The sequence below is a fragment of the Plectrocnemia conspersa genome, unplaced genomic scaffold (assembly GCF_051122295.1).
Source record: "Plectrocnemia conspersa isolate PC_06_02 unplaced genomic scaffold, ASM5112229v1 ptg000002l, whole genome shotgun sequence".
Lineage (NCBI taxonomy): Eukaryota > Metazoa > Arthropoda > Insecta > Trichoptera > Polycentropodidae > Plectrocnemia > Plectrocnemia conspersa.
In genome coordinates, this window is record NW_028277166.1 from 820,443 (window position 1) to 836,117 (window position 15,675).

The 15,675-nt window shown below is 30.9% G+C and overlaps 1 protein-coding gene across 1 annotated transcript in view; it reads left to right on the plus strand.

Moving 5' to 3' along the window:
• The first annotated feature begins 208 nt into the window (after nucleotides 1-208).
• The window catches only part of LOC148237260 (T-box transcription factor TBX20-like), a 121,237-nt gene continuing 105,770 nt past the window's right edge, over nucleotides 209-15,675 (plus strand). The window contains exons 1-3 of the mRNA XM_088205455.1: nucleotides 209-499; nucleotides 9,486-9,635; nucleotides 9,702-9,867. Coding sequence (XP_088061581.1) covers nucleotides 361-499; nucleotides 9,486-9,635; nucleotides 9,702-9,867 — 455 coding nt within the window. The 5' untranslated portion in view covers nucleotides 209-360. The remainder of the gene's footprint in view (nucleotides 500-9,485; nucleotides 9,636-9,701; nucleotides 9,868-15,675) is intronic.

The window sequence follows — 15,675 nt, forward strand, 5'->3', positions numbered from 1 at the left end:
CTTCAGTTCTACGTCGGACGTCGCGCGGGTCGCCATCTCGCGGTTCGGTCGAACGACTTCACACACTTTTAACCTTAAATAACGCGCGGAAAAAACAAAAATACACATTTATATCAACAAACGTGATAAAACTCATAAGTTTCGCCATTTAAAAAAATATATATTGCCAAATTTATAAATCTATCCTTTTATATATATATTATATATATAGAAAAGATCAATGATGATGATAGCAATAATAATAATAATAACAACAACACGATCGTTTGTAGTATAATATAATCAATACGGTTCGAAATTATTTGAAAAAGTAATAGTTGGTGCTTGCCGTCGGATGAAGAGGTAGAAGTTGCGGAGAAGATGCTTTTGGGGACGATGCAGGACGAGATGGCCCTTGCGAAGGGCCGAGCCACGGATTTTTCGATAGCCGCTATCATGGCGAGGGGGGCTGCGCCCCCGTCGAGAGGCAGGTCACCAGAGTCGCCCCTTTTAGACGCAGGTAAGTCGTTTATGAAAATATTTATTTATATTTTATTTTTCTAAGCCGACTAATGTATCATATATTGATCGTTTAAAAAAAACGTTAGACGTTCAAGTGATATTCTTTTATTTAACATTTATTTAATTCGCTATTCAAATATTTATTATTATTATAAATGGATCAAAACGGTTAATTGTTTATTTGTATATTCATATGTTTTCTCATTTATTTTTATTAATAATTCAAATATAAATAGATTTGTTTATGAAATATATATTATACGATTGAAACAGTAATTAATCAATACATTTGACGTTATTTTTACAAATTTAAATGAATTATTGAATAAGCGTTTAAGAATAGACCACAGCTATGTTTTCTTATTTATGATTATTATTAGTAGTAATAGTTTCAATAGTAATTATACACGAATTGTGTTTAGCTTGTAGTGTTTTTATCAATTTTTTTGATTTTGATACACTTTTGCTCAATATGTTATTTGAAATTGCAATTAAATTGACTAGGCGTTTAAAAGTAGTCCGTAAATAGTATTATTCATTTATGCTCTTTCATATTATATATTAAAATATTATGTAGTTTTTTAAATGAAATAAAAACGATCTATCTAATTTATTATTTTATATACAATGATGAATTATTGATTTATTAGGTTGACCGAAAAGTAATCAATTTTTTTTAAATCTGTTTATATCAATACGCGGTCAGTAAACACATAAGTTTTTATCATTATATTAAAGTAAAAACCGTAAATTTATGGTTTCTTTGAAAAAAAATTTTTTGGCCCTTACGTAGAGGGATGTCGAAAAGTCAGGAGTATATTTTTTGGTTCATGATTCAGTTTTAATTATGGTAGTAGGTTAATATAAAAATAATTGCGGGTCTGAAATCATTTTTTCAATGAAGATACTTGTTTTAAATTAAGCAAGTAGCAAATAAAATACAATTTTAAAGTAGCAGTAGAAACCGTCTGTAATTTAAGCAATGCTTTTAATGTAATGTAGATACTGGTTAGTAACAGTTTTGCGCCATTTAAAACAGTGATTAATATAAAAATGCTTGACAAATGCAGCAAAAACGTAAATTAAATGAGTATTGTTATCGAGAGACTTAAAGATTAATATGGACGTGAATGTCCATAGGGAGAATTCAAGAATCCGTATTTGTATCTTACAGCCTTTTGCTATGAGCGCTGGAATATATTTAATTTCAGTTTTGGCATAGCGTATACTCAATAAAGCACTGTTTAAATTAGGGGGCGTTGTCAAATCGGATAAGCTGCGAGCTTTAGAGTGCCTCAGAGAGTCGCGATCGCATCCCTTGTTGCGGTCAGGACGCCAGCGCTTGAGAAGGCTCCATTTTTACGAGCCATACAAGTTCTCAACAAGTTTGTCAAACACTGGAAAATAAACATATGGGATGGTGCTCATCTATTTTAGTTGTGCACCCTATTAGTATTAGTATTTAACGTTTAATTGAATAATTATTGTTTGTATAATGCCCATCATGACGCATTGGAAAAATCTGTCAATGCATAATGGTCAGATTTCTAATATTTTTGTACATTTCTTGATCGTATTATAACGGATCTTTTACAAAATGCGAGTTGTACAAAAATAAAGTCACAAACAAAGCATTAAAAAAACAAAATTATGGTGACATTTTGATCTGCGCTTGATATAATCCTCTACATTTTTTAATCCTGGCGAAAGCATTACATATAATGGACATATAAATAGAGAACTGCAACGTTTGGTTTCCGCACTTGTGAATCGAAAAGGTCCAATTCGCTTGCACGACAATGCGCGATAGTGCGTAGCTATGAAATATTACCTCGTTCACAATCACAAGGTTTCTTGCTAGTAGATTTAAACAATCAATCTATTGTTTGAAGTGCACTTCACCTCCAGAGCTCGGAAATTGTATATAAATTTAAAATTCATAAACCGCATTAATTTTTTTAGTAACCTAGCGTAGTCCTTGAACTAAGACTAGACCTGTGCGTCTCGTAGCGTATAATTGCTGAGTTGGACCTTAATATTCTCACAATATCATATGTAAATGTTTTTAACAGGGTAAAAAATAATTTCTTGACAGGTTTAGAAATTCTTATTCAATAGTCTATAAGGCTATATACATACTTAACTGTGAATTGCCATCTTTATGTATGTATCTACACCTCGAATCAATGATATATCCCTTATCCACGGAAGCTTAGAGGCCAATTCCCGGATTCGTTTCGTATGCAAAGCGCGCTACGAGGTCGAAAATTTCCCAATGCCGATCGATCCCCGGTTAATTATTCAAGGTGTCAGTGTTGAGTTTGCTGCGCTAATCCCGGATAAACCTTCTCTCAAATTACCGGATTCACCGTGTCTCATCTCCGGAATCCGGCAATTTCGGATGCGCGGATCACCTGCCGCGCGAATGCCTAAATACACACCTAGGTATGCAAAGCGATCGACGCTTTCAATTTTCTTTACTTAATAAATGTGCGAACATCAATAATACTTACTTAGAATTTATTATGTTTATCTAGAAAATGCGAAACTGGATTTTTAGATATAATATTTATTGTATAGTTAATTATATACATATATATGAATTAGATATGCATATTTATCTATACAAATATTGAGATATATTATATCAAGTATTATACTGAAATTATAGAAGCAATAATTTCCTACTAATATATTATATAATGCTAGTTATGTTATAAAATAATAATAACAGTGTTTATAGATTGTTGTTTTCTTTGAATATCTACACAATTTATTTATTCAATAATAAATCTAAGGATTATATGAAAGTTATTAGGCGTGCTTTATTATATTACATTGTTCTTAGTAAATACGATCCTTATCAATTTAATTTTTTTCGCTGTGCGGCTTAATTTGAAAATATATTTTTATACATAAATGTATACAAAGCAAAATCTGGCAAATATATATTATATGCTTCAAACATACTTTATGCATATTTTTCCTCTTTCATTAATGTATTATAAATAAAAGTATAATATTTGCATATTAGTATCATACTTTATTATGAGATCTATTTTTGACAATTTATAAATATTCCATAAAAAAACTGATTAACATTTTTTTTACCAGGACAGAATTTTTATATCATTAGATTGTTATTCTATAATACGCAGTTTGAATAATAGTTCTCTAAATCTTTGCTGAAAATCTGTTGTATTTGACAATTAAATTAAAATTTAATAGTTGCGTAGAAAATCTGATTGCATATTGAAATGTTTTATTGTCATATATTATACATAGGATGATCTGATTATTGCGCAAACGAAAATTCTGAACATAGACGATTGTTTGATTGGCAAATATTTAATTGTTTTATATTTTTTCTATTTTTAAGTAAAAAAATGTGTTTCACAGCAATGTTAAAATACTAATATAATTGTAAAATATTTTTAAAACATAATGTTTTTAATTGAAATCATATTTACAGATTTTTTTTATATATATATTGACGTGCTTTTAAATATACATATATGTGTATAATGATTATCTATGATCAGGATTTTTGCTGTGCGCAATTTTCGTTTCGCGATAATCACCGAATCTGTACTTAGTATATTATATGTTATAGTTTTTCGGACAGTATTTTTATACAGTTAAATCAATATTCAATAGCTCAAAGCTCCACAGAAAATAACATATATTTTTTTGTAGTATATAAATAAACTTAATGTAACGGTCTTTAGATTGTTATGTTACGTTTTGCAGTTAAATGTTTTATAGTTTCAAAGCTTCATAGAAAATCTGAGTGTAAATTGAAAATAAAATATTTATTAAAAACTCAGGCCCTGGGAATTATTCCTCATGACAAAAATTTCATTTTTTATATTTTTTCTACCGTAATATCATTTCTTGAATAAATAATTATAGCTACAAACAAATATAAAAATTAGCCACCGTTGCCATACATTTTTTGAAATCATATCTTATGCGAAATATTTTAATTAGGCATAAAAAATATCTACTCGTAATATTAACTTGATAATTAGTCGTGTTATTTGCTGCTCAGTGACTTTTTATAACAATATTGAGAATCAAATAAAGCACATCTAAACCGAATTTTGCCCAATAGAAGAGCGCAAAAAACAATTATCCCTTCTCAGAAGTCAAAAATCCACGTCAAAAGCAATAAAATCGTGCCGTCGCCGACACGATTTTATTGCTTTTGATGTGAATTTTTGCCTTCTGAGAAGTGATAATTGTTTTTGCGCTCTCCTATTGACCAAAATTCGGTTTGAATATCCTTTCATTAGCCCTCTTATATTAGATGTGCATAGTAATATCGCTATCCTATTTATTTATCAAGTGTAATATCGAAATGCAGACAAACTGTGGAGCTATATGTGAAATACGATGTCTGTCTGTACTTATTCTTCCGCTTATTTTCCCCTGAGAGTTTGTATTTTGGATTTGACCTAATAAAACTATAATTAGTTTTAGAACTTTTGTTAGGTTAGGTTTGGGTTTGAACAGCAAATGGACGTTTCGCAACAGTTAAATTGCGATTCATAAACATTTTAGAGCAGCAAAAATCATTTAAATTAAATTTTTGCTATTAGAAATATATATTAACTAGTAAAAATATATTTGGACTTAACTGATAAAAATACATACCAAAAATATATTACAATACATCGGATGTAAATAAATTATGATAAGTATGTTAATATATTTATATTACTACATAAAAAGGTTTCCAGATAATTTAAATTTTTACTGGTAAAAATTTATATCTATTCCGATATGATTTTATTGAAATGTTATATTTTAAAAAATATTTTCGGGATAGATTCGAGACTGTTTTTTCTAGATTTTCTTTTATGAATAACTACATAAAACTGAATGTATTATTTATTCATTTTGCTGCATTAAAACTTATTGTCAAATTACCGATAAGACAATCTATAAAAATAATTCAGCTGGTGCTGTTGTTGATTTTTCGTTATTTCTTTGCTTCTTCCTTAGGTATTCGATCTGAATTTTCAAACCGAATACTTAAATTTACTGCTACTAATCTAAATTCGTTAAATATTTCCTCTCATTTTTATTATTTTTTAAACGTCTAAAAAGCAATAAAGTTAACAATAATTTGCACAAAAATTTGAACACAAACGGAGCCGCGTCAAAAAACTACAATCTATCTCTCTGAATAATAATGTTTATTGTGAAAGTTGGTATTTTTGAAGGCAATGTTCCGCTCTTTTTATTTTTTATATAATATATATAAAACATGCTAAATGTTTAGTTCAGATACATTATTTGAGGTCAGTTTTTTCATTTTTTTAAAAATATATTCTTGCTATGATTTTTTTCCAGAATTGTGTCCTTTAAGGAGAACGGGCTCCGGTAATTTCCCACCTCTCCTCCCCTCTCTCAACAAGTCTGGTCATATGCATGTTCATATACATGTCTTTTACAAATAAATAAATAATATATTTTCTCTAAATCAGAGTTGCATAAAACTTTTCAACGAATTTTAACTTGTAAATATATATTTTTTAATATTTAATAATTTTATGTCATTTGGACAAAAATTTGGACATAATTTTTATTTAATTTGATTGCTATGCTATTATCAACATTTAAATGAATATATCTGCCTTTGATAGCTAAATGAAATATTATATAGTATAGTCTGATTATATCTTAAAAATATTTATAGGATAGACAGGATATAAATATTATTTAATTGCTATGCTATAATATTCAGTTAAAAATATGAATATGCCTTTGACTAGTAAATATATAGCACCAAAGCTCCGTAGAAAATCTGTTTATATATTAAAAATAAAAAAAATATAAAAATATTTTTTTTTTACAAATCTTAATTAATTTTGATTATATTTTTTTCATATTTACTAATTTGATGTTATGTTTTACGCAGACAAGATTCTGCGTATTATAGCATTAGATTTCTATGCTAATTATAGCATATTTATCTGCGTTAATACGCATAATAAATAGATAAATCTGTTTTCGAGAATTAAATTAATATTACATAGTTTTGAAGTTCTGCAGAAAGTATAATTACATACTGAACATACAATTAAAATTAAAAAATATATTCATATATATATATATATATATATATATATATATATATATATATATATATATATATATATATATATATATATATATATATATATATATATATATATATATATAAATATATATATATACGGGCAGGATTTTTGTACTATTTGATTGCTATAATAATATGCAATTTAAAAAATATATCTGTTTTTTAAAATGAAATGGATATTACATATTTTCGCGAAAAATCTTTAAAATAAATTGAAATTTAAAAAAAATGTTGTATATATTGCAAGTTAAGATTTTTGTCGACAGGATTATTATACTATGTGATTACTATGCCATAAAACGCAGTTCGAAAGTTCCGCAGAAAATTTGATTAGACATTTTATAAAAAATACAATTTTTATCTTGTGAATATCTCGGCTAAGTTTGTTAGCTAGCCTAATATGTCATATTGTTTTAAAATAGCAGGCAAAAATTTGTAAAATTTTAGAAATAAAAGGAGAGAAAAAATAATATACTTAAATGGTTTTATGTTTACAGAAATTTACTAATTTTTTCTCTAGAGAATTTTTTTTATTTACCCAATCTTACACAATCTATACATAAGAAAAAATATATAGATAGAATACTAAAAAAAAATTGTATAGTCTCCAGTTTATTTGTTGTGAAATCATTAGTTGTAATATGACTTATATTATATCATAAATTCCGTTCTAAATATTAAAAAAATAACAATAGTAACTTTGAGTTATGAGTTTTTTCTTTACTATTTATCAATTTATGATTTTGTGTTTTATTATTGATTTGCTTTTGACTCTCACATATGTTACAAAAAGTAAAATTTTAAATATAATTATAGTCATACTTAACTAAATTTAACACAGATTGATTACTATTAATTGCTATGAAAATTTACATATTCGTTGTGAATGGTAACCAATTGTTTGAGATGCATAACGAACATTATTTTAATGTTATAAATATTCATTTAATTTTAATTGCACATTTTTTTAAATAGGATAAGTAATAGTTGTATTTATTAACTCATTTTTATACGACAAAAATCTGATTGCATCTTAAATGTACGATTAATGAAGCAATAAAGTCTTGAAAAATATCCAGTCTGATGTTATCATGCTTATAAAAACTCATATATTTACAAAATATTTTTAAATAATAATATACATATTAAAAATAAAATTATAATACAGGTATTGATGTTAGAATGAGATACCAAAGATATTAAAAGTCACATTGATGAATCTTTTTCGAATATATTATATATAATATTATTAATTGTGAAAATAATTAATAATAATTCTTAAATATTTTAATCTAATAATTAATTATATTAATATACTTATTTGTCAATTCCTTGTTGATTAATTTTAAAATTGCGATATTTTTATAAAAAAAATATATTCATAAAACTAGAAATAAATTTTGCTATAGACATTAAGTAAAAATATGTTTGGTTTAATATTATTAATATTATTTTTAAATCATAGTTATACATACACATTTTATTATGGACAGTAAATTTTAAAGCAGCTTTTAAATGATGTTGCTGAGGTTCAAAATAAATCATATCTGTCGGTAATTTAGTAAAAAACTCCAGCGGCATTGCACTTACTTGTTTTTCTCAACATTTTTTAATAGATACGTTATAGAGAGATTAAAAATCCCGAGACGAGTCGGAACACTAACTTTAATCATAAGCAATCACCGCTACTTTTAGTGTTTATTCTTCTCCCGTTTTCTTCAAAACCAAACTACCCAGAAACATACATACCTACATATTAAATTTATTCCCACCTCGTAAAGAAGAAGGAGTTTTGGCAGCACGTTGACACTTCAGGTGGTGTGACGGCAGGTAATCCGGGTGTGACGCCCCCGACGACAGAACGGGGGTAGACAGCCGAGGATTACCGAGTGATAGAGCGAGATTTCGTTACGGGATTACTAATTTGCAAATTTGCCAAAGTGGGCCTACCTACCTATACCTACCAGGTGCTGGTACCTTGCGAGGCGAGAGGGCCCCGTATCGATCCGGGAGGGAACTCAGCCTCCCCGGGCGTGTACCCATCTCTCACCTGGTCCCTTTTGCCAGGTGAACAAACTCACGCACACACGTATATGTGTGTATAGCAGACATAATATTCGAGGCGAGCGAGCTTCCGGGATGCACGAGGTGTCCGAGATACCTATTTGTAAATTAAAATAAATATTGGGAACCTAAATCTCTCTATACCTAATTACAAAAATAAAACACAATTAACTATTAACGAGAAGTACTCATCGTTGTATATATTAGAATTGAGCTCTTGCGATTGTGATTCAGATGGAGTTGAAAGTGACTGTTTCCTCGCGCTTTTAAGGATCGTCTCGGTCGATACTTTGCGTAGTTCCGTTTGATGCGAGTTCGGCTTAACTCTCGTTACTCCGAGTGATAGTTCTGAATGGGTCTTGACTGAATTTTTTTGGGTAATGTAAGGCTGTGTTCTAGCAGAAAAACGTATTGTTTGAGATAATACTTACATATACAATATTAAAAAAAATAATAAAATATATAATAATGGCGATACAAAAATAATCTCGAGAATAACAGACCCATATTTCCCTGTGTACCGGCTAAGTACGTTTTGATCGTTCGTTAAACGATGTTTTACTATAAATTAAATATACTGTAGTTATACTATCATATATTTCGATTTAAATAAATTAAACCACTCTTGATTATGTTCCCTAAATGTCCATAAGCAATAAAATATGATTTATGGTTAAGAACAATTTTATGGCACGGATCATATACATAAGTCGGAAGCATGAGTGGGCGGAACCAAATTGCTTTCAATTGGTCAATCGCCGACTTTGAAAATTGAGCTATGGTGTAATTTCAGGGATGACTTCGAGAGTCAGCTCTCCTGCGTCCAGTGCCGAACCAGAGGAAGATGCTGATGTGGATGTAGAGAGATGTTCAGATGGAGAAGGTCCCGTGCCACGTTCACCAAGAACGCCACGATCTGCCAGATCTCCAACGCCTTGTTCAGGTATCTTTTAAATATATTTAAATACATTTTTATTTACTTCCAAATAACTCATACATTAATTGATAGACGTAGGAGAGCGAGAAACCCCTTCACCGCCAAATCCTAGAGCATCTTCCATGCAGCGCTGCAACTGCGAAGAACTCCTCACGGCCGAGTGCCGCCTAGAAACCAAAGATCTGTGGGACAAGTTCCACGACCTAGGCACCGAGATGATCATCACCAAGACTGGAAGGTGAGTCTTCATTCTTTCGGTACATTCAGAAATCAATTAATACAAGTGGCGGCGTGATTTAGTGTAGCTCACTTCTGGGGGACACGAGGGTATATCAATTAGATGACATTGGTCACCCTCGTGTGAATCTGGTCCCCTAAATCAGGGCCTAATCTGCTCCTAGGGTCCCCCGGAGGGGCTGTAGCACAATCTCCGTGTCTAATGGCTCGAGATATCGCATCAATCTAAATCACCAAATGACTCATTGTGTTCCATCCCCAAAGCATAACTATACATAGTTAAGCTATGACTGCTTTGAGATGTTCGGTGTGATGCAAACGTATTAAGATAGGCATTTAAACGATTCATTGAATCATTTTTATTAGTGATTAAATTGTTGCGTAAAAAATTAAGCAATTAAGCTTCTACCGTATATAATCAAATACGCCATTAAGATGCTAATTTATTCTTCTAATAATATATTTAGATAATTTTTAGCAACACCCATTTCTGATAATTTATTATTATTGTCATCGTTAAAATGGAGTTGTCATGAAATATATTATCAAGTTGTATATAATAAATAATATAGCTTTTTTAAGAAGATGTGCAATAAAAAAAATTGCTATTCTTAAATATGCATATAGGTGGTCAGTATCGATAATTAAATAAAATTATTTTAAAAAAGCGGTGCCATTAAATGGTTTTGTTAAATGCTGACTACTGACTTTGATTTCTGAACAATGTATGTTTGTCTATACAAATATATACTCATTGCCAAATTAGAGTATGTACGTTATATTTTTAAGCTTGAGTTCTAAACGGTATATGATGTACCGAAGTACCCAACACAACTCACAAGCGCCGAATGCAATTTTGAACACTTTGGAGTTTAAGTATCGTGCGGCTCAATGCGAAGCGGATTATGGAGTTTATATATACGCGCAGGGGTTGCTTCAACTTTCCCCCATGATATTCCTGATGTCAAACCGCCATTCCGGAAAATTGGCCATTGAGCGGATCCGCTTCCACCTGACCCCATCCGCTTGACAAATACGATATTTTATATGAACGTAATTGTTTTTTTTCCTCTTCTAAGCCCATTTGTTCGACCCGTTCTGTACATTGTGGTATTTATGAACGCCGAAGCGAATTTTGATAAAATTCATGAACGTACCCACTCTTATTTCGATCAATCAATATACGAGCCGTAAAATTTCAATTAAAAGACGACTAATTGCGCCGAAAAGGCAACAGACGTTTTACAGTGTCCATAAACGTCAAATTGAATCATTGTGACCGATCATGGACCATAAAAAAATGCGGAGTGGGCAGAAGACAAGGATTTGAACAGGACATAATCTTTACAGTCACTTTAATTTCCTTGTCACTCTTCTAAACGATAAAACATTTTTATTGCCACACACGCATATCAAACTACAACTGCACATATCAAACTATTAACTTTGGCTAAATAAAAAAGCTCTTTGTGTGGTTGCAGCTTTTTCCATTCAGTCTCTTCCATAGATCCAATGATACGTCTGCAGTAAATTCGCATTCAATTAGCATGTACGCAGTGGCGTAGCTAGGGTATCTGCCACCTAGGGCGATCCTTAAAATTGCCGCCCCCCCTCATACATTTTTGCAGGGTCATAAAATCAGCATTTCTTAAAATAATAAATTGGTTATTATTATGCTCTTGTTATAATTAGCGCACACCACACTAGACGATCCCATCGCGAATATGCCGCCCCCAAGCAAGTGCCGCCCGGGGCGGCCCGCCCTCCCATAGCTACACCACTGCATGTACGGCGTAATAAAAAAACGATTCGAGTCAAAGTCAATAATTATATACTTTTGTTTTAACCTAGAATTTTGCAAAGCTCACCGTAAAACAAACCACAAAACTAATCTTTAAAAATTAATAGTATCAAAAATATTTTCGATGCATGGCCTGAATTAATAAATAATTAAAAATAATGTGTAAATTATTGCGAATTTAAAATAGTTTAATTTCATATAGTAATTTCATAAATAAAATTCTATATTTGTGTGAAATTTTTTTCCCCAAAAACGCTTAGTTTAGCGTTAGAATTTCTGTACACAGCTTAATAATATTTATAAACAATTGAAGGAGAGAGGAGGGGAGGAGATAAATGGATACTTTATTAATTCATTTAAAGCAATTTTCAAGTACAAATTTGTATATAAAAGTCCCGATTTTTTAAAAAAGTCCGGAAATTTCCCTTTATTAGATTTAGAGCTGTCATTTGAATCAAGTTGCTGGTTTAAAAAGTACGGACAATTTAAAAATCCGGACATGTCCGGAGAAATCCGGACATCTTGGAGCCCGCTCTAGTATGTTGAATAATCTTACGTATGTCGAGTTTGCGGAAGATACATGCTAAGTCGCTTTTTTATTTGCTCTGTTTAGGTGTGTCTCGGGGCGTTTTATTGTCTACGTCTTCTGTCGGTCCAGGGGTTGTCAACCCGTCTAGGTGACGATGGTCCAGGGCAGCATCTGCCCGGGGGGCGACGGGTTTTATGGCTCGCGTTTTATTATGGCCCGATCGCCATACGTATCCACGTTTGACATTTTTACTAGTCCGCTCAACACCTGAGAACTGTTCAAATAAATTCCACATTAAATTTTATGTCCAAACTTGACGATAAAATATACACCGTACGTACGGCTGTTCAGATTAATAAATCTGACCGACCGCATGCCTATGAAAAATTTTAAAACCCTTTTCATTTTATGTATTCAATTTGAAATTTGCTGTGTCAGTGTTTATTTTTTATACTAATTAAACATACAAAACAATTGTGACAACATTAATGCTAAAGAATAACATGCATATATTTTCCACGTTGAAGATGGCAGTTCTATCGCTGTCGAAGCGTCAATGAGTTTTTCAACATACTAATTGGATTTTATGCAAAAAATATTTTCAATCGTCCCCAGGGGGTGTTTTGGGCGATTCGAGCGGCCATTTTGCCACCTCGTCATCCCCCAAAATTCTCTCCCCCCTCCCCCGCTCGGCCGAAGCAACTCTTTCGGGCAATAAAGTTGTCACGCGTCTTGATTTACAGGCGCCCCGTTTATTGTTATTCGGCTACACCTGTTCCTCGTAAAAACCGAATATTCCCTGTCACTTTTATATCGCGTCCGTAACACACACACACACACACCAATTTATTTTTATATACATTTTTTTTATGAAAATTCATATTCGTTGTCATTATGGCCGTCTGTAAATATTTTCGTCCCCGCTCATTGTGCTCGCCGCCACCCCGTCTTGATATTTATTGCCTCGTATATAACAACAGGAAGAAAAATGGCTCTAACGGTTTACAAAGCGCAGGTCGAACGTTACAATTTGTGTTTTTGTAAAAAAAAAATTTTTTTACATTATATAAGGCATTTTACAATAGAAAGATTTTTGACGTTGGTATTGTTCACTCAATTTGGTGAAAGGATTGATTTTGAACATTTTATCTATATTCTATAGGAATCTTAATAATAAATTACAATAGTAGAGTACGCTCGGGATAAGGATGCCGGTTTGTTATTGTGTGCGTGTACATGTATATGAGAGGGAGAAGCGATGTAGCGTGTACTTCGTTGTCTCTCTTTCTCTTTCAAGGACAGTCGCTGATTCGTCAACGCTGGTATTCGTCATTAAAGTGCAGTGTGCACAGAAGTTCGATCTTCTCTAATGATTTATTTTAAATAATTTTGTGTTGATATTGGTTTAACCCAGATATGCCCACTGTCCCATAGGTAGGTCACTAAACTCGTGCCACTGTTTTTTGTTTATAAATGAAATTTTAAGAGAACAAAATTTCTTGGGCATTTCTGGGTTAATTGATATCAAGGCTTCAAATATACACTATAAGTTATTCGTTCTCTTACCTGTGGATTAAAATATTTTAATTATTTTTCCATTAATCCGTACGTTGTTAGTTTTTTTACACTATTCTCTGTAAGGCTTAAAAAAGTTATTATTCTTATCGTTGCGCCAATGATAATTTTTTAATTTATTCAATGGACTCTAATGATTTAATAGAGTCGTCAAGCCATTAAACAATCTGCGAATTATTTCTTTCCCCATTTTATATCTTTTTGCTTTTGAAGAATAGCTAAAGACTTCATTATTTTTTTGACTAGTGAAAGATTTTGAATTTTGCAAATATTTGATTAATGACATCAATGTCTGGTTTCTTCGATTATATAATATATTTTAAATTATCCGTTGAAATTTCCAACTTAGCTCAGATGTATGTATGTTAAATAAACATATATTTTTTTTTTAAAATAAAAAAAATAAATATTCTGAGCGAAATTGTTTTGAGCCACACAGTTCCCGCACACAATAACAAACCGGAATCCTTATCCCGAACGTACTTTAACTATTAAACAAAGTTTAATTTTTTTATTTAGTCGTACTAATAGTATTGAGTCAGGCCAAGGGGGCTAGAAAGAAAAATTTAATTTATTTCTATTTAGTAAATTGGCTATTGATGTAACATACAATGTGCTCAACACAGATAGCAACTGTTGTCATCAAAATTAGAAGGCTGCAACAATCATATAATAATTGAAAAATTCACCATCGCTAAATGGCTTTATATAAATTAAAATTTTTTTCATATTTTATTTTTGCTTAAAAAGCGTTGTGATAAAAAAAATATTTTTTTGTTTTTTATTCTTTTAGTATAGACATAATATAATTGCACAACAAATATAATGTCATTTAATTTGATAACAAATTAATTTACACTCTACTCTGCATTAAAAGCACGACATTCAAAGTATACTAGTCGCATCTGTTCTATCTTTGTCGAAGACATGTAGAATATTGATAAAATGAGAAAAAAAAATTGCAAATTATAACAGAATTATGCGAAGCAATAGGAGCACTACATACGCTCAAATCTTGCAATTACTCAACTCGGCAGAGAGTATATTGTATAGCGCATATTTTGTATTTTTTTTTAGTTTAAAAATTTAAAATCTATTTATAGCTCACTGGTTTAAAATAGGCAATGAGCCGTAGTATTGAGAATCAATTGTATATAAATTTAAATGAACTCTGACCTTTTGATATAAATTGTTAGCAGTACTTAGTGGAATCGACTTGTAGTATACGATACACTTTTCCTTCAATCTATCCTTTGCGATGGACTCTTTCACTCGATTGTGAACATGCCTATGTAATCTTACGCACTAACCAGAATATATAATTAGAACGTCGAAACAGAAACGTAACATAAAAGTAATAATAGTTATTCATTGTAGTTGGATTAATTCCTAGTTAATTACTAGCAAGTCTGGCGGTTAATATATAATGCAAAAAATATATATGCAAACGCGTTAATAAAACATAGAGACGTGGGAATGTAGGCACTGTTCTGTTCTGCTTGTTTAAATGCGTTTCTCACAAAAACGATGATGGAGTGTTAATTGTTAATGTTGGATAATGAAGACGTTGTGGTTTAGCATAAATGTGCAAACACAACGCCCTTTTTCGACGCTCTGCGCAGTTACGCTGTTTTGATTCTCAATATGGACTTAGTTTATATGAGAAAGTTTGGTAGACCATAAAGAAAATTTAATCCTAATAATTTGACAACTGTAGGGATTTTGTGCTGTGACACTTTTCTCATATATCAAACTCTTCTATTATCAAGATATTGAATTTTTAATTGTAGTTAACATTTATCTACAATATATAATATTGATATTCATGGTTATGTTCTCAAATTACTAACTTGTAGTGAATTCGCCAGTTCAACAACACCGCGTTTTATGGGTTAGTTTTCTCC